This window comes from Podarcis raffonei, chromosome 1 (assembly GCF_027172205.1).
Source record: "Podarcis raffonei isolate rPodRaf1 chromosome 1, rPodRaf1.pri, whole genome shotgun sequence".
NCBI classification, from domain to species: Eukaryota; Metazoa; Chordata; class Lepidosauria; order Squamata; family Lacertidae; genus Podarcis; species Podarcis raffonei.
In genome coordinates, this window is record NC_070602.1 from 78935976 (window position 1) to 78959875 (window position 23900).

The window sequence follows — 23900 nt, forward strand, 5'->3', positions numbered from 1 at the left end:
ATTTCATGTGCTGGTGAGCTGGGCATGTTGTGGCTGAGAGAGACAAGCCTTTTCAAGTCAATGTGTCAAATGTCTACTGAATGCCGTGGTTTGGGACTCAAGAGCCCCTGGAATGATGCTTGGTCACTGATGGGTGGATGTGGGGAAGGGGGACAGAGATGGTAGTTTCTGAACTTCTCTAGTCTGAGATACATTTGGAGGCGTTCTGATGGCATGAAGCCTCTTGACCTAGAAAGGAGCAACAGAGAGCGGGTCCCTCTGCAGTTTCCCATAACTCCCACTGTGAGAGATTAGGAGCAGGGGCAACAATATGCATATGGTTTTCTTTAAGGCAAAGGTATCTCTGAGTGGGAAGAAGGTGAGATCTCAGCAATGAAGCACAGCTTTGCAGACAGAGCTAAGGGTTGCTAATTCAGCTCACCATCTTTGAAGGGATGGATGTACCCAAATATACGGAGGCCATAATTCTTCCACTTGGGTGACACAGCCAACTTTTTCACTGTTGTGCGGGTCTATGAGCCAGAAGAAAAGAGGAAGAGAATGTTTGAATGTAATATTCCACAACACAGGCCTTGAGCAAATGTATGCTATATTCATTTGTTCAATATTTATCAAACCCTTCATCAGTTCTATTGTTCCAAGTGCAGGTTACACCTCAGCACACTATCAAACCATACAATAAAAGACTTGGGTTTTTAAAAAAAATAAAAAAAAATTATTAAAGATTTTCATGATTTACAAAAGTACAGGCATTGTCTCTTTTTTCAGGTTGTGTTTTTTTATAGATCAATTACATTTGTTGTGAGACATTAGTGTTGTATGCAGTATAAGGTTAGGGAAGAAGTGGGAGAGAGAGGGAGGTTGGGGTGGTAAAACTTATATCCTTTTACTTAGTGTATGTGTGGTGTTTTGTATCAACATCCCTTGGGTAGGTTCTCTTTCTATTCACTTATTATATTTCCTTGGTAGTGGTGGAGTGGTGGAGAGGTGGAGGGGGGCCTAGGGCATGGTTGGTTATCTTTAGTGGCTGCAGTGAGATTTGTTTTTCATGTGTGAAGGGGGGATTGTTGGGTCAAGTTAGCCATATTGATTTGTATGCTGTCAGTGGATTCTTGTTGCTGTCTACAATAAAAGTTTAAATAACTGAAACGTCAGCTAAAATATATCAAACAGCAATACAATAACAAGCTGGTAGACCCATCACTAGTCAGCATTTACTCAGCTCCCTGCAAAAACCTGGCTCAAAAGATATCAAAATATCTTGTGAACATGCTTACACACTGGAAAATAGAGAATAATTTATATCCGCCAAGCCTCCTCTTCAAATTCCTCCTCCCACTCAAGTGTCTTTTGGAGAGATTCATTCAGATGTTTCCATGTGTAGTATGAGCCCTTAGCAGATGGATCATCATAGGAATAATGCATTGCCAGTGTCTTGCATGGAAGTAAGTCAGCCTCCTTGATTTTGTCTGTCTTAAAGCTGGGGCAGGCACAAGGATGTGAACATGAGAATGGGATACCATAGCCCAGAGGCAGTCAATGTGGTGCCCTCCAAATCTTGTTGGGACTCCAATACCCATCAGCCCCACCCAGCATGGCCCAATGGTCAGGGATGATGGGAGTTGCAGTCCAGCAACATAAGGAGCACACCTCATTGGATAAAGCTTACCATACCTGATACTGGCCTGCTGAAATCAAAGGAACTACACTTGTGGATTTCATTAGCACTTAGATCAAGTCAAATGCCTTAGTTACTAGTAGAATGGAAATTTACTGCAACAGTGGCTACGGATATTTACTACACAAAAAGAGTAACAGAAACCTCCCTCCTGGAAGTTATGCTGGAACTGGCCTCTTTGTCTTGCAGAATCACTTGTACTTACATGCGGATAGAGGGGGAAATGCAGGTTCTTCCTTAGGTGCCCAACAGCTCCTCCACACCAGTCTTCAAATACATGCAGGTTTGCTTTCCCTTTGTACTGCAGAAGAACAACATTTAGGCTATACACAAGCTCTCCGAGGCAATTCTGTGTGGGTGGGTGTATGCCTGTGTGCATGTACGTGTGTGACAGAGAGAGAATATAAACATTACATAGTGCAACACAATCCTGAATGGTGACAGGAGCCCTGAAAGACTATCGCAGTATTGCAATACCTCCTTCTCCTGGTGGTGCCAGTTGTACACCTAAGGCCTGCTGCAGACATGGATAGGCCAGGTGAGCCTGTGGAATATTGAGGGGGCCCAGTCCCCTCCTTGAAAATTTTAGGGGGGCCCTCAGCCCCCCCCCATAGGCATCTTTCCAATCCTACCTGGAGATGGCAGGGATTGAATCTGGGACCTCTTGCATGGGACCTCCTGCTCTGCCACTGACTTTTGGTCCTTTCCCTGCTGACTGCTGCAGGCGCACCAGTGTTCCTAACAGCAAAGATGTAACTTCATCTTTCAACATTTGTGTACAAGAGCTTGGGAACCCTAACAGGTCCATGATGCAAACTTGTCTAAAGATGTGGAAGAATCATCCACATGGTATGTGTTTACTGTAGTGAACACCAGCGTCATAAGCAATGTGCCGGGAGCTAAAATATTTTAACCTGTCTTAAACAAGAGGAATAGGAAGAATCCACAACGCCTTTGTGAAAATATAAATTTACCTTTGCTTCACCCCAAAATCATAAACTCTGAGCTCAAGCTACTCGAGTCTCTTCTTCCCTATTTCTAGCTCCCCACCATTTTTAAAAATATAACATGCATATAGCAAAACATAGCTATCACAAAATTAAAAGTAAAATAATGTGGGCTAACAACACTAACAAAAATGTAATCAAAAATAAAACTAAAACATTTTCAAAAGACATTCAGAGACTTGTGATCTACATTAGCAATAGAGAGGACACTTGACACATAATGAGCAACAGATCTCTATTCTTCAAGCACTGAAATGTAAGACGCAATAGAATCCTGTTACGCAGTTAATGTACTGGCTAGGTTAGCAAATTCCATTACTTTTCTGAGTCATTACTTTCCTTGGGTTTGGCTGTTGCCTTCCAATTTTTGCACAGAGCTGTCCCACTGCAGTTAACACATCCCTTTTTAACATAGCTGGAGGTGATGTATGATGGATTCTGATACTAATTTACATCACATACCTCGGTAGCAACTTCTATTACTATCCCTCCTACCCCCACCCTCACCCTCAAGAAAAACCAGAGGCCCAACTCATGCAGTGTAAGCCCAAGCTCTTCAATTACAGCTATCATTTTGGGCTCAGACTAGACAGCTCAGACAAGCTGGAACTGGATGGAGAGTCTCCTATTTGGTAGAGCAGTATATGCAGCATCCATTGAACCAGCTGTTTATTTAGGGCCAGTATGGAGATCTGGTCCAATGCAATGAAGGACATCAAGGTCTCTACTCCCATTAAAGCATGGGGTGATGTTACTGATTACTCCTTAAACATCCCGTGTTGCGTACATACTTGTGGCATAATCAGCACAACAGAAGCCAGGTCAATGATGGTGCTTAGTCACACTGATCAATGCAGAGGACCTTAACTGAATTAAAAAGCTAGGGAGGCGTTTCCTGGGTAGGCATAATTGGGGTGAAATTTCAGAAGGTAAAAACTCATTTCCAGAATTACTTCTCTCCTGTTTCAAACCACTCAGGCGCTTAATTCCTCACAGTCAAGGTATCAGCCAGAATTTGGAACAATAACTGCTTCATTCAACAAACAACAGCCACACTCTGACAGTAGCCATGCCTTGTCCATATCTGTGTCAGGAATACAATACAGGTACTAAAATTTAATTTATGACCATGTCATATCAAATGCATCAGCTGTGGCTCTTTTAACGATGATTGCTAATTAGTCCATATCCCCTTATTATGAAAACGCTTTCCCAGATTTAGCTATGTCCAGCCCACATAATGGTCCTGGGGATGATGTCCATCTCCCAATGGCCCCCACTCCAAGCCTTTGTATTTAAAACAGCATGCACCACATATTGCCATATCACACTGGCTCATTTTGCATGCAGTGCTAAGCCAGAACATGGCTAAGCATGAACGAGCAAGCATACATGTGTGCAGAGTGAAAACCACAGCCACTTCTCTTCAAGTTCTTTGGCTGCTTTGCTACCTGCAGCCAAGCCATGGGCAAACCCAGGCTTGTGGTCTGTCTCTAACCAACAAACCACAAGCAGTAAGCTAAGGACAAACATTGGCTACAGCTCATGGTTTGTTTGGAGTGAGACTGCCATTTTCGCTCTGTGCACCTGCACATGATGCATGCATTTATGGGAGTGCTACAAAGGGCCGTGCCACCTCAGAAGGCTCACATGTCATGTGTGAAGGAGGCCAGTATAAACATGTTGTTGTTGTTTGGTCGTTTAGTTGGGTCCGACTCTTCGTGACACCATGGACCAGAGCACGCCAGGCACTTCTGTCTAAGCTGGTTTTAAAGCTCTTTCTTATGGCATCCTCAAAGACTCGTGAGAACCATAGCTTTGTTAGAATGTTGAGAACTCACTGTTAGATAATATTAACCCCACCCACCCACAGATCTATGATTCCCAGGATTTCTTGGGGGTGGAGATCTGTGGCATTTTAATTGGTTTAAGTTTGTAGTGAAGAGATGCCCCATTTCTGGCAGGCTGCTCTTCTTTTGCCCGTATCTCTGTCTCATTATTTCTTAATTTCTTTCTCATTATTTTTTTTCAGCCCTCTGAGGCTTATTCTAGTGGTTAAGCACAATTATCTAATTAATTGACTTCGTACGCTCAATATACTTATTTCCCCCCCCCCCATTATTACTATTGGCCACCCTTTCAGCAGGGCAAAGCATAACATGGGACTGGTTCACAGAACATGGTAGTGTAATGAATATATAGAAATACACTTGCAGTGCAGCCATTTCTTAATGAAAAGGTTCTCTCTTGGATGCCAGGCTTTCTAGACTGCTCTGAGATGTTCACAGAACATTGGAAGCAGTCTTATACAGAGTCAGAACATTGGTCCATCTAGCTCAGGAGTGTTTACACCAACTGGCAGGTGCTCTTCCTGGGTTTCAGACAGTTCCCAGCTCTACCTGGAGATGCTAGGAATGGAACCTAGAACCTTCTGCACTCAAAACAGTTGCTCTTCCATTGAGCTGTGGCCCTTCCTCCAAACACTTGCTTTGCCTCAGAGAGAAGTTTCAGAGTGAAACTGGATTAATGGTAGCAAATAAGGTGAAATATCTAGGGGTTAATTTAACAACTAAGAATGTGAATCTATTTAAAGACAATTATGAGAAATGCTGGACAGAAATTAAGAAAGATTTGGAAATATGGTCAAATTTGAGACTTTCCTTGTTAGGCCGAATTGCTGTTATTAAGATGAATGTTTTGCCGAGAATGCTGTTTTTGTTTCAAACATTGCAGATTGTGGACAGAATGGATTGTTTCAAGAAGTGGCAGAAAGATATATCGAAATTTGTCTGGCAGGGCAAAAAGCCCAGAATAAAATTTAAAATATTAACTGATGTAAAAGAAAGAGGGGGGTTTGCCCTGCCGGACTTAAAGCTTTACTATGAAGCAGCAGCTTTTTGCTGGCTGAAAGATTGGCTACTTCTTGAGAACACAGACATTTTGGATTTAGAAGGGTTCAATAATAGATTTGGTTGGCATGCATATATATGGTATGACAAGGTAAAAATCCATAAAAGCTTCAAAAACCATATTGTAAGGAAAGCATTATATAATGTTTGGAGTCGGTATAAAGACTTATTGGAAAATAAAACCCCTAGGTGGCTGTCACCAATGGAGGCTAAGGAAGTTAAAAAACTTAATATGGAATCTAAATGGCCAAAATATTGGGAAATAGTAGAACAAGAAGGTGGAAATGTGAAATTACAGAGTTATGAGAAATTGAAGTTTAAAGTAAGAGATTGGCTACATTATTATCAGATAAATGAAGTTTTTAAACAGGACAGGAAAATCGGCTTCCAGGTGGAGAAGTCAAAATTAGAAACAGAATTGTTAGAACCCAATACGAAGAATCTGTCTAGAATGTACAACTTGCTGCTGAAATGGAATACACAGGATGAAATGGTTAAATCAGCTATGATTAAATGGGCACAGGACATTGGTTATGACATTATGTTTGCTGACTGGGAACAGTTATGGACCACCGGTATAAAATTTACGGCATGCAATGCCTTAAGAGAGAACATTATGAAAATGATTTATAGGTGGTACATAACCCCAGTCAAGCTTGCAAAAATTTACCATTTGCCCAATAATAAATGTTGGAAATGCAAGGAAACTGAAGGTACTTTCTACCACCTTTGGTGGACGTGCCCAAGGATTAAGGCCTTCTGGGAAATGATCTATAATGAAATTAAGAAGGTGCTTAAGTGTACCTTTCATAAAAAACCAGAGGCTTTTCTCCTGGGCATGGTAGGCCAATTGGTGTCAAAGAAAGATAGGATGTTTTTTATGTATGCTACAACAGCAGCGAGAGTTCTACTAGCAAAGTATTGGAAGACACAAGAACTACCCACACTGGAAGAGTGGCAGACGAAGGTGATCGATTACATGGGACTAGCAGAGATGACGAGCAGAATCCGTGACCAAGGGAAAGAGACGGCGGAAGAAGATTGGAAGAAATTTAAACTTTATCTTAAAAATACTTGCAAAATTATTGAGTGTTAAAATGTCATGGGTAAAGCATAACAGATTTGCAGCGATAAATGATTGGATAAGAGTTAAAGATAGGAATTAATAATAATTTGGACCAGGGGTTGCTGGAAAAAAAAGTTTAAAATAGAGATGCAGAAAAGGGGGGCATGGGGAAGTCGCTGAAATCGGGTATATGAAAAAATTTATGAAATTTTACATGTTTATATGTGTGTTTGTTTGTGTCTGTCTTTTGTATTGTCTTATATTATATGTGGAAAAACTAATAAAAAAAATTTTATATGCAAACACTTGCTTTGCCTCTGATCAAGCAACATATCCTGTGCACATTCCTTGCACATTTGCAGTACTCAAGTGCAAAGTACAATGCAGGAATACCGTATTTTTCGCACGATTGGACGCACCGGACCATAGGGCGCACCTAGTTTTTTTGGGGGGGAAATAAAGGAAAAAAATTTTCCCTTTATTTCCCCCCCAAAAGCAGGTCAGGGAAACCGAACCAGGTCGAGGAACAGCGGGATAGTGGCGCTGCACCTCCCTGCTGTCCCCCGAGCTTGTGGGGCTGGCTGATGTCTGCCTGGCGCGCGGGGCGCTCTGCTTCAGGGCGCCCCACCCGCCGGGCGGCAGGCTGCTATCCGCAGCTTGGGGAGCCTTGCGGGGAACTCCTGCAGGGCTCCCCACGCTGCGGATGTCTGCCCGGCGCGAGGGGCACTCTGATTCAGGGTGCCCCGCCCGCCGGGCGGCAGGCTGCTATCCGCAGCTTGGGGAGCCTTGCGGGGAACTCCTGCAGGGCTCCCCACGCTGCGGATGTATGCCCGGCGTGAGGGGCGCTCTGCTTCAGGGCGCCCTTCGCGCCGGGCGGCAGGCTGCTATCCGCAGCCTAGACATCCCTGCGGGACCTCCCGCAGGGTTGCCTAGGCTGCGGATGTGTTCCCGAAGCTCCGGGCGCTCTGCTTTCAGGGCGCCCGACGCTCCGGGAAGCAGGCTGCTATCCGCAGTCTAGACATCCCTGCGGGACCTCCCGCAGGGTTGACTAGGCTGCGGATGTGTTCCCGAAGTGCCGGGCGCTCTGCTTTCAGGGCGCCCGACGCTCCGGGAAGCAGGCTGCTATCCGCAGCCTAGACACGGCTAGCGGAGCGCTAATCCCGAAGCTTGGGGCTGCGGAGCTCAGCGCGCCCCAAGCTTCTGGGTGCCGGCAAGGTCTAGACGGCTAGCGGAGACCTTGCCGGCACCCAGAAGCTTGGGGCGCGCTGAGCTCCGCACGCCCCAAGCTTCGGGATTAATGCAGCGCTCCGCTAGCCGTGGGAGAGCTGGGTCTCCCACGGCTAGCGGATAGCTTCCTGAAGCCTGGAGAGCGAGAGGGGTCGGTGCGCACCGACCCCTCTCACTTTCCAGGCTTCAGCGAAAGCCTGCATTCGCTCCATAGGACGCACACACATTTTCCCTTGCTTTTTAGGAGGGAAAAAGTGCGTCCTATGGTGCGAAAAATACGGTAATTAGGGGAACACAAGATACAAAGAAGGGTAAAAGGCAGGCTGGGGCCTTTATTCATGAATAGGTCTACTACTGAGTAGCTGTGCCATCCTGCTGCTTGAAACTATAGGCTGGAGCCCTTACGAGTAAAGTGTAATTGTGGGCAAACTAATTTACCTATGGAAATGCAAGGTTGGTACACATGTTTGTGTGCATCCACAATTGGGTTGTTTTTATTTTGATTATCTATTTTGTGGTTTTATATTTTGATTTTGTTCTGTGAACCGCCCTGAGACATCTGGGTATAGGGCAATATATAAATTCAATAAATATAATAATAAATAATAAATAGTATGTTGGGGGAAGGCTAATGCTAGAAGCCTTCTCTGTTTTTACAAACACAAGGATAATTTAATACAGGGGCATTGTCAAATAAATGATCTCTTGTGTGCCTTCTGAAGTGGCACAGTCCTTTCTACCAGTAGGACTAGACAGTCACATATGCATGTGTCATTTGATGTTTCAAGCCTGACGTGAATAGCAAATGCTGAGATCAGGAATGGCTCCTTGCTGTGTAGACTATGTTTCAAACCATCTAGCACAATTGTGGTGGCACAGATAAGCCACAATTTTGGTATGGGCTACTTCACAGCACCACCTGCAGGTATCAGTAACCCAGGAGCAACTGTTTAGGCATCCATTTACAGATATCCACCTGAGAGATAGAGAGCAAGGTCATACTCCAGCCTCTTAAGGAGGGACCACGTGAGCCAAAACACTTCAGTTCCTGTAATAGGCCTATAGTTCTACCATTTTAAAATTGTAGGTTTCTATCCTACCCCACAATAACCTTCCACGGCAATTCACAACAACTAAAACATTAAAATTTCTAACTTATGGAACAATATAATCAAGTCATCTTAAATGAGTCAGCTTCCTCAAGTATGTGCCTGGTGAAGTACAAAGGTCTTGATCAGCCTTCCCCAACCTGGTGCCCTCCGGATGTTGTTAAGACTACAACTCCCATCAGCCCAAGCCAGCACGTCCAATGGTCAAGAATGTAGTCCAACAGCATCTGGAGGGCACCTGGTTGGGGAAGCCTGGGCTTGAACTAAAAAATAATAATCATAGCATTACTTATAGTCTCTAAATGAAGTTCCAGAGGTTTGGTGTCAACTCAGAGAAAGCCCTGCTTCTTGTAACAATTAAAGGTAACAAAGTGTGGTCTCTCTAGATGACTGTGGTGAACGTGGAACATCATACAGGACAGGAGTTTCTCGGGTATTCTAAGCCCAGCCAGTATACAGAGCTAGCTATGCAAGAGAGATTTTTCCAACCTTGCTCTATACTCCTGGCAAAGAAATTCTGTGGCAACCACAAACTTTCCCTATACAGCATGGGACTGCTAACACTGGACTCCAAAAATTCTGGTATCTCATGCAGCGTCAACACCTGAGAGGTACAGGGAGGGCTACAGTAAACAGCTCATCATTATGAGGATAAGATGCAAATTTCTCTATAGTAACTTCTGAGCCTACAGCCTTCTGAGATGCTAACAAGGGCCCACTCCTCTCCTAATAGCAATACTCTCTTAATCTTCCTCTCCATAATCACAACAGAGTCCTCATTCAAACAGTGATTAATGACCACCCCCGCTTCCTAGATTCAAGTCTGTGGATCAAAATCTGGCACATCTCAGCTGCTGCTCCCTCTGGGCATTGTTGTGCGCTTCAAATGGAGGGCTGGATCATCAGCTGGTGCAGATGTGCCACTTTAGTGAAGTCAATGGTGCTTAACTAATCCACAGGAGCTGAGGAAAACAGAAGCTGCTGGGAAGGATATCATGAGAGGGGGAGGGATTTCCCTTCCAATGGGGCAGCTGAAGAAGGCACCATGCAGCCCCCCAACTGGTATGCATTGCACCACCAGTCTGTAGTAAACGATCTTCCCCACAGCCACCGGGGAACCTTCTTTGGAAAGAGAGGCTAAACGTTTTAGGACTGACTACTCAATAGGTGTCATGTACATCAGTGTTGCTATTTTGCACAAAGCTACTGAGGATGCTGACCAGCCTCCCGTGAAACCTCGCAGATAATGAGACCTAACCACTTGACAAATCAACGAACAAAGCCCATTATGTGCCACAGCATGTCCCAGACTTCTTTTGCCTGGCTGCTGATGGTGCTTACTGATCTGTGGGATTTGCTCATTTGCGATGCAACTCCCAGGTCTGGCTCTGTGATCAAACTGCATCCTCCTCCCATAAGCATCACTCAGCACCTACCCTCTCGGGCATCTCAGTGCATCCCACTAACAACAGCTTCCCTGCCACAGTTCTTCGGGACCTTCCTGATGCTTTTCATGGTGGCAGGCAGAATGATGGCTGAATAATGCATGAGTGCATTAAGCAGGCAGATGCCCAGGCGCAGGTGTCAGTCAATCCAGGCTGGGCTTTACCCTGAACTGACAAAAGTAAAACAGTGCTGGGAAATCAGTGTGAAATGGGCTGGACCAAATGTGATGGAGCAGGATGGAGTGAATGCACACTGGCCTCTGATCTGCCTTGGATGCCTGGTCTAATTATGTGTGTCTGTAATTTTCTCTGCATCAATATCTAAAAACTGTGTTCAGTTGTTATTAGTGTGCAGTTCAAGAAGGGTTCAAATACTGTAAGAGAGGAATTGCTGGCTGGTATCTCAAGCTTTATTATTAGGTTTCATAAAATCATATGGCACAAGTAGACCTTATGGGTCATCTACTCACATCTCCTGGCCTGAGACAGATGGCCTCTGCTTAAAGCATCCTTTGTAGGTGCACTATTTTGGAGGACAAAGTAGGAGTGAAGCGAAAGGCCACAATCCATTGTGAAACTATTCCTTGAAGCATCACTGAAATGAACAGGAACTGGGCAAGAGGGTCAGTACTGCTCTTACACAGTTATTCATTTCACTGGGACTTAATTAAGGTTATTAATCAGAATTGTGCCCAATGATTTCACCTTTGCACACAGCTGGTAACTGCACAATTAGTATCATTTTCCAAACTTCCCCTGTGCAAACCACCCCGCCCCTCCAGATTACCTCCCTTCCTTGAAAATGTGCTTTGTTCAGCTTACCTGCTCGCTCCAGGGCAGAACATGTCTGGTTACGTTTGGCTTTGGGGGTCTTCCAGCTCTGTCAAGGCCACGTCTTTTTGAAAACCAGCCATCAACCCCTTGCTCTTCAGTCTGTAAGAAGGGAGGAGGAAGAGGAGGAGAAGCAACAACAGCAAATTCAGCACCAAGTGGGATGAATCCCATAAAGGACCAAGGTGAGAGAACAAAACGGAAAGTACTAATGTCATTTCTATTATTAGCTATTGCCAGCGCAACATGCTCTCTGCTTGACAGGATCAATTATCTGCAGCACTAAATTGTTTGGCTTCATGGAAGTCACCTCAGCACCCGGTGTAGGAGTTCATGAATTAATGTCATAAGGAAATCATCATTCTCCTCCAAAGTAGAATCTTGCAATGAATTGAAATTACCTCAGTCCACAGTGTAGGGACAGGGAAGTTGCAGGGGTGGGGGGTATTATATCCAGAAACAAAGAGGAGGAGGAAAAAATCGTTTTGAGCACCTTTACCATAAGAACATATAGGAAGAACCCTGTTGGCTCAGGAGAATGGCCCATCTAGTCCAGCAACCTGATCTCAGAGGTCAACCAAGCTGCCTGTTGGGAAGCACCCAAGCAGGACCTGCGTGCAATAGCACTCTGCCCACCTATAATTCCCAGCAAGTGGTATTTAAGAGGCATCTAAGAGTAGAGGAGGAGCATAGCTATTGTGGCTAGTAGCCCACCCAGGTTAGTAGTACCTCATGTGCGTTTGGTTAGAACCCTATCAGGACCTCCCACAGATTCTGCATCAAAGGAATTTCTTGGGAGGATGAGTGAGATATAACAAATGGAATCGCACACTAGTCAAAGGATAAGTAGTATTTGCAGTTTCTTTTTTATGCCTATGACACGAAACTGACCTCACCTCCCCACTCCAAATTCAACAGCCCTGTTTAGGGAAGTTTTTAATGTTTGATGTTTTATTGTATTTTTAATATTTTGTTGGAAGCCGCCCAGAGTGGTTGGGGAAACCCAGCCAGATGTGCGGGGTATATTATTATTATTATTATTATTATTATTATTATTATTATTACTACTACTACTACTACTACTACTACAACATGGAGAGGCAAGGTATGTTTAGAGTCAACACAGAGTATTTCCATAAAATCAATGGGACTTGCTTTTGAATAAACATGCAAAACCTTGTGTTTTGAATGAACATGCAAAATCTGTGATCGTAAGTTTAACTATTTGGAAGTAAATGTCTCCTTGAAACAATGGAACTTACTTCCAAATGTTTATAGTTGGGTTTTAAAGCTATTTCTTATGCAGTTCTTACATTTCCAGTGAGTAGACTATTGCTGGCTAGGATATACCCTTGATTAAACCCCCCCCCCCCCGGATATCTTCCGCTTTACTGAGTGCATGTAATAACACTCCCAAGTGGTGTGTTACAAGCAGGGTGGTGTTAACTGACTGGCGCTGCTTCCTATCTTGCATGACTGTCTCCACTTTCTCACCAGGACACAGCTCATACCTGATCCTATCTCACAAAGAATCTAAAATCTAGTTTCTGAACTTCAGGGACAAACAGAGTGGAGGTGCTTCAAAACGTGAAGAGATCCCAGGGTGGCTTCAGGACAAGAGCAAAGAGAATATAACATGGCAGAATGTGACTCACCATGGAAAATGAACAATATCCATTCTGAAGACAAGAGACAACATATAGGTGCACACATGTAGCACTGATACATAAAAGACACCATTGAAAAAAGAAAAGAAAAAATCAGGAAAAAAGACTTGGAGAATGTATGTGGAAAGTGTGCAAGAGAAGAGGAGATATTATGGGGTGCCCTCTGACTCTTTGGGGCCTATTTGCATGCGGAGGCAGGCAGGAAATGACTCAGGCCTGCCCCAATCAGATTGTGCCATCCAGTCCTCATTATACAGAGACGAATTACTCAGCCGATTAGGGTACTCAAAGGAGGAAACAAAAGCCTTAGCCTGTGATAAATGACTCCTTGTCAAACTCCTAGTCTGGCAGAATTAATTCTCAGCCAGCTGCAACTAGTGAAGAGTAGAGGAAGCATAAACCACCTCTGAGGCTTGAGATCAGCAGGGTATCTCTCACCTCTTCCCCAGACCCTCCCTGTGGGCAGCCCACACCAGCTTAAGAATGGAAGCACATTAATACTTATCTGTATTCCGGGCACTTTACAACTGGCTCTGACTAGCCAGCCATTCATCTCCATCCCAAACATGAGAATGGTCCCTAAATTACTAAAAAAAATCTGGGTGTGGGTGTACATAGAGATGTTCAGCTTATCATGCAGTCAGAGGCTAAAGGTAGCAGGATATCCATATGAACAGAACCGCAGCAAAGAAAGTTTCGACATAGCACATAGTAGTGACTATTTGATCTCACTCCAAGTCTAAATTTTGAGCTTTGTGGGCTTGGGTGGTGAGCCCATGCAAAGACACAATTTCTTCTGTCCCTCCATTGAAGGGCTCCATAGAGCCTTCTCTCACTATCCCAGAAAGTTCCAGTTACAGATAGGTAGCCATGTTGGTCTGCCATAGTCAAAACAAAAAAATTTTTTCCTTCCAGTAGCACCTTAAAGACCAACTAAGTTAGTTCTTGGTATGAGCTTTCGTGTGCATGCACACTTCTTCAGATGTATTTATCCCAGAAAGGTTGAGCATGTCCAAAAGTCAGCAATGTTTCCTGGTAGACCTACAGTTATAACAATCTGCTGGCTGTTGGACCATACTTACCTGCTAAGCGTGGAATAGATCTCTGTCAAAGCCTTCCTACCTTCCTGTTAGCCTTGAGCATATATTGTAAAAGAGCTGGTGATCTGTATTACTAACATGGGAAGATGGGGTGTGCAGGGCAGCGGTCTGCTGCTCACAAAGAACGTGGAAGAACTCTGAGGTGAGGAGTGCTAGCTCCAAGGTGGAAGCATACACACTGCATACAGGAGGCCATGGGTTCAATCTCTGACATTTCTAGGTAAATCTGGGAAAGACTCCTGTTTGAAACCCTGGAGAACCAGATGGACCAATGGTCTGACCTAGTGTAGGGCAGTTTTCTGCATTCCACATAAAAGCAGCTGTTTCTGAGGATGAACTGCACAAGAATGTTATTATCTTAGGATGAGCCAGAGACTGGAGTGATCAAGGGCCTGCCAGAACCAAGATTCTCAGTGGCTGCCACCCAATTTATGCCAACATGTGGCACGACATTGATCAAGCATCTTATTCCGTTTTCCTCAGACCTGACATCTGAATAACAGAGACAATGCCACACTCCCCGCTTTGTGAAGATGATGAGCTCACCCTGAGACAGTTGCCATATGCTGGTGGAATAGCGGTATTGCCATGCCCTTTGCCACAAGCTCAAGGTCTCTTGATACCCAACACATCCCTGCACTTATCTGGAAGCAAAATGGCTCCTATAGTCTCTGCTTCTCAGCATGGCTCTTGGCTACATGCCGTGAGCCTTCTCCCAAATATTGCTCTGTGTCCTCCCTCTCTGTCTCAAGTGTGTGATCAAACCTCTAAGAGAGAAATCTTCACACACGCAGGCAGCAGAGATTATTATAGCATCATCCAGCCAGGACAAGGAACAAAAAGCCTTTGATGGCAGCCACATCTAATACTATTATTTCTGAGCCGACTTCCACTTAGTTCAGACATCTCTTCAGAAGCAAGCAAGGGACTGCCCGCCTCTTATGTGCAGGCCAAATACATGCTGCCTGGGAACTGATATGACAAAAGGTCTTGGGTAGGGATGGGGATTAATATGGAAATGCCCCATTTTGCAATTTCCACTTTGGCACTGAGACAGGCCGAGTTCCAGGGCAACAAAACCCTTTGCCTTTAATAAAACAGCATTCTGAATACCATCACAGGTCTGAGGACAAACATGCATGCCAGTTACGCACATGCTCCTGAATATTTATACATTTGGGGGAAATGAAAAAGGGCAGGAAGGAAAAGTGATCTGGTATGAAAGATGGGCTATGAGGAAATGAGCACCTCAAGTTGCCCCTCTCGAGTGCTGAGGCTGTGGCTGACTGTGACACAAATGCCATTCACACCCAGCTGCAGTTGGCACACTGTGGCTCATGGACCCTTGCGCAGGAGCCCACCAAGACGACATAGTCACTGGGATCCCCCAAAGTAATATAGATTTAGGTCTCAATGGCTCAAAACAATATCAGAATTCATGATTACTGAGATCTCTTGCCACAACTTCTCCCCAGAAGCTCAAAGGAAATGCTGAGGAGAATTAGTGCCCAATGTTTTTATTATACACAAACATGCCAGTCAGACACTTGAGGCTCCAGTTAGTCATAGATCTTCACTTAGCAAAGCTGAGCAGGCCCATTACTTCATAATATACACACCAAAGCCCTTCACAACCCATGCTAGTCCAACTTACCTGGGTCTATTTGTAAGGGTGGTCTGATCCATTATTCTGCCCGCGGTGAGGTGGCGCAGTTAAGTGTCCCCTCCCACACAGAAACCAAGGTTATTTTGCCAAGTTATTCTGGTACCTGAGGCAAAGAATCACACAAGCACCCCTCCCAAACACACATAACACAAAAATAAAGTAATTTTTAAAAAGTTAGGTTTGCTTCTCTTTCATGCATCGGCTCATCAATATAAGTGTGTGTCCAGGGCACACTCAAACCCAGAGCTGGCACTAGCTACTTGGCTCCTCCAGCATAATCCAGGACTTTCACACAACCTCAGTGGCACAAGGAGGAGGGCAATGCTATTGCAGTTCCTGCCGCGCAGCTGAGATAACGTAAAAATTAGAGCAAGTTGCAGCCCACCTCGACTCCACACAAGTAGGAAGAGAATAAAAGGTGGGTGGATATACCCTGCTTAGAATTAGCAATAGCACTGCCGTCTAATTGTGACATCTGGAGATCTGCCATAATGAAGCCAACTGTGTTACAGGCGTTCATTCTAGCTTTAAAAAACAAACAGGAGAGCAGGATAGTTCGATATTTTGCTCACTTTCACCATCTCCCCTTTTCAGCTTTGCGTTTAAAACAGATTTGCTCAGTAACCATTGGGCTCTGAAGAGTGGCTTATTGATTGGCTGGGTGATAATTGATAGCAGCTTGTAAAGGGCCCTAGTAACCCATCCCTTCCATTCAGCGCTTCCTCTGCCCACTCACACAGCAGTTGTCTAATCACATAAACATCCTTTGTGGAATTCCACTTTGTTGTGTCACTAGCAGCATCGCTGTTTTCTTTAGTGGGTGGGTATTCAAGAGATGCATCAGCCACTCTGGGCACAGGGGGCTCAGTTTTCAGAAACTTCATTCTATGGATTTTTCTGTGCCAATAGAACTCTAAGCAGTTTGTTATAAAACTTATATGTCAAGTAAATATTGATAACCCTAATTTATGAATGTGGAGAAACACAGCTTGCTCACAGAGATTCACTGCAAGGTCACACACCGAACACCTGCTATTAATAATATGTTTTACTGTGAGCCACTGGGGGTTTTTACAAACAAAAAATGGACATAGATTTCTAAAATAAAAAGGCTTCCTATTTTGCTGGTTAACTGCAAGCTGAGCAACTTGTTCATTGCTAGAAGTTTTGGCCAACACATATTCATGTTATTTGCAGTCATGAGGACTACGATGCCACGGTATAGACAGAATGTGGTTGGTGATGACTATTAGCATGGAGTGCCCTCCCATCAGATGTCAAGGAAATAAACAACTATCTGACTTTTAGAAGACATCTGAAGGCAGCTCTGTTTGGGGAAGTTTTTAATGTTTGAAGTTTTATTCTGTTTTTAGTGTTCTGTTGGGAGCCGCCCAGAGTAGCTGGGGAAACCCAGCCAGATGGGCAGGGTATAAATAATAAAATTATTTATGATGATGATGATGATGATGATGATTATGAAATTCAACAAGGGGAATTCAACACAACTGCAGTTGACAGGAGTTAAGGTGAAGTAAGAATGTGACATTTCCTCACGAATCCAGCAATCAGCTCTAGTGAGCTGAAGAAAAGAAGCTGTAATAACATTAATCATTTGGTAACAAAAAGATAGCAGAATGTGGTCAAAAGTGAGCTGCCTTCATTGAATGGACACAGTAAGCGCTTGAAGCCTCACGAGCCCCACCTACCCCTACAAGCTCCTTGGGCAATTTCCCCCCCCCCAAACCCCAACTTACTAAAAGAGATTGGCACATGCAGGGCAGCAAAATGCCCTCCTGGGTCTCCCTTCTTTTTTAAAGGATTATATTAATCCAATTCTGGGTTTGTATCTCACAATAGAGATGGATTAGTCTGCAGCTCACCTTTATGTAATAAATAAGGAAAGAGGGAAATACACACATTATTTCACTGTGCTGCTTGTGGAGTAGGCTGGAGTAATTCCTAAGCCTCTCTCTGGGAAATAATAAAAATGAAACAGTGAAAGCTTATTAACAGCCAAGATTAGTATGTGGGTCTGTGGGGCTTCTTGTGGCAAAACCAGTTCTGTTTCCTCAGAAGGGCTTAAAGAGGCAAGAGGCTTCCTTCGGTTCAGCCTCCAAGCAGTTGTAGGCCCTTTCTCCAACAGATTATAAAACTAACCAGATTTCCCCTCAGCAGAAAGGAAGCTTTGCAGGTAGCTTTTTCTCTCAATAAAACTATTCTGTGCAAGGCTATCAACGAGGTCAGACAAGTGGATGTTCCACATACGACAGAAACAGTGAAGCTTTTCTCCATTTTAGAATGATTACATTTAACAGACCTGTCCCAGATGCATGCAAACGTTGCTAGGAAAATAGTCAAGGAGACACACACTGTGGAGCACCTGCAAACGCAAAGCAAGCATTGCCACTCACCAAAGAGACTGTGACATTCTGAGTCACTTTGAGGTAGGAGGGAAGCTCAGATACCCAAACACTGATGTGTGTACACATTCAAAAACTGGGTGGAAGATATACCCCCTTGCCATTTGCTTCAGCAGGTAACAGCTCTTATGGCACCTGGCTCTGCTCATGTGGGTGTGATTTTGGCAGGATGAAGCTAAACAGTTGCATTTGTACAAGGATGAGCACTAGCACAACAGGGTGTCTCCCTCTCTTCTCCCCGCACCATGTGTGCCCTGTGCCATCTCCAGATCTGCTCCAGAAGGTTGGGGAAATGGCCACAGGTTTAGGGGGGCACACGAGGGGAGAGGAACGGAGAATGTTTGGTCATACAAGGAGAAATCCTTGCACTGCTAGAACGTTCTCTTTAGTGCTATTGTGAATACAGCTCCATATCTCTCTGGCTGCACCTACACCATACATTTAGAGCACCTTTCCCTTCCTCAACAAGTATGCAGTATGTGGTATGCAGGGCATCTGCTTTCAAACAAGGTGGGACTGGAATTAGTATGTATTTTTTAATACTTGCAGGGTAATCTTACTCAGAGCAAGTGCCACTGTGCTCAGTAAGCTCTGACTCCCTAGAAAGTATGTCTAGAACTGCAGCCTTCATGTGTCAGGTTCTTTACAAATCTCATCTCATTGATAAAACTGGCTGGACAGAATTTTCTTTAAAAAATTACACAGTGTTCTTCTTATTTAAAAATTAAAAAAACAAAACAAAATTATTGCTTTTTTTAGTCTAGCATGAGCACACTACTGCCCTCTGGTGGTTAGATTCTGCCCAATTCAAATGTTTGCAGTTCATTTTTCTGCAACTAGAGCACATCTCATATGATTTTGTCAACCATCTTTCCCCATATCTAGTGCTTTCCAGAAGTTTTTGACTACAATTCCCATCAGCCCCAACTACCATGGCCATGCTGGCTATGACTGATGGGAGCTATAGTACAAAATATTACCATGTTGGGGAAGGTCTGTTTAGAATTAACTGTAGTACAAAAATCTCAAAAGGACTATATGTAAAACCCTGGTTAACTTGGTATCTATCAAAATAAGATAAAAATAGACCCGGAAGTCTGCAGAATTTAGTTTTCTGAGACATTATTGAGACAAAACTCAAAATGACATAGGTCAGGTAATTTTCATGCTAATATCAATATTTCTATTTGTTAAAGCTGTATTCTATTATCCTGCCAAGGAACTCACAGCCAGCATACAAGAGGTTGCCAGGCAAGGCATTCCGAATCAATGCATCATTAATGTTGCAAGGAGCAGTTCTAATCCTGACTGTGTCTCTCAATTGTGAGCCGTATCCTCAGGGTGTATGTTCTAGCAAGTTTCTAGCAATAGCCTATCCTTATTCCTTACACCACAGGTGAATACCAATGAGCCCTTCCTGCTAGGAGAAATGCTTTGTGACTGAAATTAGCCATGGGCCTGCCCTTGATGTTGAAACCTTTTGAACTCTCAGCAAGAAGCCACTGATGGATAAGGTCGCAGGCTGGGTCCTTTGCACTGACACCTTGTCTTTGACCTCTGCTCCTCCTGAGCTTTTGGTGCCCCTGATTTCAGTGGCCTGCAGGCAGAAGAAATACAGAGGCCTAGATAGAAGGTGTCTTTGACATTATATCAAGGCAGAAGTAGGTCCAGCTTAAAAGCATGTCGTTCGATAAGCAGAAATGTTAAGAGAAGCAGAAATGGTTCTTTTGTTGAAGGCCCTGTCATTTTTGAGCAGTGTGCAGAAATAAACCCTCCAGGGGACAAAGTAGCCCCATTTTTGGATGCAAAAGTTTCTATTGATTTTTATTTCAGAGACACTCTGTACATTAAATGACTTTAGAAATGCTCTGGAGTGGAAGGAGCACAATCGTAGATTCCCACACACGGCTACCTCCAAGCAAAATAAGCTTTATGAACTCCTACATCGGCTTTCAGCGGACACTGCCAGGATGCCATTTGTGCCATTAACAGACTAATCCAGTTGTGTCAAGGAAGCCCTTATTGCCCCTGTTGTTCCAGTAGAAAGTGGGCTACAATGCTGCCATGGAGCAAATTAACAGAGAGAGAGAAAACCGTGCTGGAACCACTCATGCCTTCCCTTTAACCCACATACCAAGCTTACAGCTGCAGGTTATATCAGTTAATAAAAATAACTGACTTCTTGCCCTTGCTCACTGGGTGTGTGGGCTGTAGGACCATCAACTGTTTATGCTGGTTGCTGCAAGGGTGAGTCTTAGAGCTATGAAGAAGACCAACTGGAGCAAATGTTTGAAAGCAACAGCAGCTCTCTCCAGTCCAACTCATAGTCTGCAGTGGGGACAGGGACTTGAGCCATTGGCCTATGGAGCGCATTTCATTATAGACCACACAGGCAAAGAACAAAGTGTGAAGCCTGGGTGAATTGTCTGGCACTTCCCAGAGGCCAGAGAAGTTCCAGGAATCAAACTATCTGTGGGTCCCTTCTCTTTTCCTGCCTTATAGTATGCCTATAAGGGGGTGGGGGAGTAGTGCCATCATGGATTCAGCACTGGTGTAATTCAGTATCCTGTTTCCATGAAACAAAGCAGGGGGAAGGTAGCCTTGGTGCAAAGAAGACCACCAGGAGTGTGTGTGTGTGTGTGTGTGTGTGTGTGTGTGTGTGTTTAAACAGGATAAGCTGCTATTGTCTTTTAAAAATGCATTGCAGGGATGTGGTTCTGCTGATGTTTGCTTGGGTTTCTCTTCTGACTGGGAATCCTTGTGAGAATAAATACACACACACACACACACCATCAAAGTCGTGGTGGTGTGCGTGTGACTCATGAGATCTGCAAATAGGTGCCCATAGTATTTGCATAATCACTGTACAGATGTCACATGCTATGAGCTAGCTGAACCCATAAGGTATGGAAATACTAGCTGGAGACAGAGGGGAGAGAAAGAGCCTTGCACTGTTCCAAAGACAATATACTGCAGCGTCCACATAACAGATGGACAAGCTGAGAAGGAAGCAGGGGGAACTTTGGATCTCTGGCAACAAATGAGTAACAACTGTGTATTTATCACTCAATATCTGGAAAGTCAAGGCCAGAATGGACAAGCTCTACAAGAGAAGGCTGAGCTGGGCCAAGCAAACCTGTTAATGCCAACCTGATGTCCTCCAAATGGTTGGGACTATGGCTTCACCAGTCCAGCCAACAGTGTTGTGCTAGGTAAGACTGCTGGGAATTGTAGTTCAAAACCTCTGGAGGGTGCCAGGTCAGGGAAGGCTGCACTATGTTCCAAGACAGAAAACCTCAGCATTCAAGAGCAAACGGCAGCTGCTCCCCTTGTCTTTGCCCCTCCCTCTTAAACAAACAAAACTGGATTCCCACAAAACCTGAGAATTTACTTGGATCAGAGTAGCCTAGCTCTGAATAGCTTCCTCTATATATTCGGGAAGTGGGGAAAGTTCACTCTGCTTCAAGAAGCAAACCTTGAAATTTATTCCATGGGTCCAAAACAAATACAACGTCAAAGAGAGAGAGAGATGGAAACTTTTACCCTACCATTACAAAATTCTGTGAAGCATTACTTTGCAGGGGCCTTTGTGAGAAACAAATTTATAATAGCTGTGGCACGGAGACAGTGCCTGGACTGGCCATAGCTCCTTCAATAGAGTGCTCTCTTTCTCCCACCCCCAACCCCCAAATTTCTCTTGGCAGCTGTAAGAGAAGAACCTTTTGGTCTTTTCTGCTGAAGAACACAGAGGCCCTTTAATCTGCCACCGCTTCAGGCACACTAAGAAAAAAGGGGGGGCAGTGTGTGTGTGTGTGTGTGTGTGAGAGAGAGAGAGAGAGAAGTCAATTTATTCAGCTTCTTCTATCAAATCTGTGCTATTCTCCACATTTTGAGACCCAGCTGCAAACTGTGCACCAATTAGATTGTGAGAAATAGGGTTTTTGAACTGTTAGCCTGAGGTTGCTGCGTCTGGTCCCTTGGTGAGGGGTCAGGATTGGCCCTGTGGGATTGGTACCACAGAAAGCTATGCATGTGTGCAGCCATCTCCCCCTTCCCCCCAATGCTAGTGGGAGGAGCTGTTAAAATATGCCATGTCTGAAGAGGGAAACAAGACACCCCTCCTTTCAAGAAGCACAAATGCGGCTCCCAGTGGCAAGTCCATCCTCCCCCCCACATCTTCAAACTCAGCAGCTTCTTGAGACAAACTTCGAGACAAACTTCGTACATAGTTAACAGCTAAGATGCCAAAGCAGCGGAAGAAATTCTTCCTTTTTAAAACAATCACAGCGCTATTATGTTGTCTCCCTAATAATGCCTTCAGAGGGCATTGTGTTCCTTTCCTCTGGGGCTTTAATTAGCTCACTTCGACAAAGTTGGCTAATTATTTCTTTAACACTGTGCATCCTAATGGGCTCCCTTTTGTTTACAGCATTTATTATCAGCCACTGCCTTGGTTCTCCCCAGCCTCATTTCTCCATGTGGCTGCCTTGGAACAGCTTTTCTTACTCTCGTTGGGATTCAGATATATTCATTACCTCAAACTTCTGAACAAAAAACTAGCCCTCTGTAGCCAGGCATCAGGGCTGTGCAAATGACTGCGTGCAGTTCACTCTACCTGTGGGTGAAAGATAGGCACAGTAATTTCGGAGCAATCCCTCACCCACAGTATGAGTGCAGCTATATAAGTGGTGGTATAAATAATTTCTGCAATGGAGTGAAATACTGAGATCTGTATTGCAGACCAGTGCTATTTAACTACATGATCTGGAGTCAGCAATAAAGCAGCTAAGTCTGTGAACATCACCAAAGTATTTGGGGTGGCAAAAACCCAAGCAGGCAGCGAAGGGTTTCACAAGGACCTCTCCAAGTTTGGTGAACTGGAAACAAAATTGTGAATAAGGCTTGGTGTAAGCAGTGAGATGCACACTGGGGCAAAAGAATCCTAACTGATGGGGCCTGAAGTAACCTGAAATAGCAGTGACTAACCACCAGAGAAGGGAGAGAGAGGGTCGTCTTTGTTGAACTCCCTCCACAGACAGACCCATCTGGCCCCCTCTTTAATGGCCTTCCACTACAATACAAATGCTTTTCTTTTCCTGGTAAGCATTCGATCTGTTGATTTGTCCTGACTTTTTAATCTGGATTAGGTTTATCAGCTGTTTTGTCTTTGTTATTTTGTTGTGTGGTTATTTTGCCTGTTGTTCTGACTATATTATGTTAAAAGCCAGGGCTAGCCTCAATACTCAGCACCCTCAGTCAGGTAGGGGTGCCATCTTGAATAAAATATTGAGGGTGCCCAGGTAAGCCCTGCTCTGCATAACTGATCATAAGACACAGCGCACACACCCTTTGAATGGCAATGTCCATCAACATTAGGGGCCCCCTCAAATAGTTTACTGGGGGTGCAAAGGGACCTCAGCTCCTAGGAGTTGGCTCCTATGCCCTCAGGCAAGTGCCAAGACTAAGCTCCCCAGAGGGCCCACTGTGACTGATGCCTGCACCTGTTTATTTTGATGTATTTGAATAATAATAATTTTTTATTTATACCCCACCTTCCCCGCCCAGGACTGGGCTCAGGGTGGCTAACACCGAGTATAAATTACAATAAAATGTAATAGGGGGAAAAAGTTAATTAAAATACAGCTTAAAATACAGCTTAAAAGGCAGCCTCATTTTAGTAATAGCCCATAAATCAAGACCATAAAGGGAGGAAACATTAGATATTCACCTGAGCCAGCTATCCATGCTGGTCCTACATGGGCCCGCAAAAAAGCC

At 44.3% G+C, this 23900-nt stretch overlaps 1 protein-coding gene across 6 annotated transcripts in view; it reads right to left on the bottom strand.

Annotated features, from left to right (window-relative positions):
• The window catches only part of B4GALNT4 (beta-1,4-N-acetyl-galactosaminyltransferase 4), a 165249-nt gene that overhangs the window by 44376 nt on the left and 96973 nt on the right, over positions 1-23900 (bottom strand). For 4 of the 6 annotated variants that reach the window (XM_053395996.1, XM_053396033.1, XM_053396008.1 and 1 more), the window contains exons 3-5: positions 11264-11374; positions 1884-1979; positions 422-512 (exon numbers count right to left, since the gene is read on the bottom strand). In XM_053395996.1, the coding sequence (XP_053251971.1) occupies positions 422-512; positions 1884-1979; positions 11264-11374 (298 nt within the window). Of the gene's footprint in view, positions 1-421; positions 513-1883; positions 1980-11263; positions 11375-23900 lie in introns of those variants that run through there. The other 2 variants (XM_053396005.1, XM_053396027.1) reach the window with 2 other exon arrangements.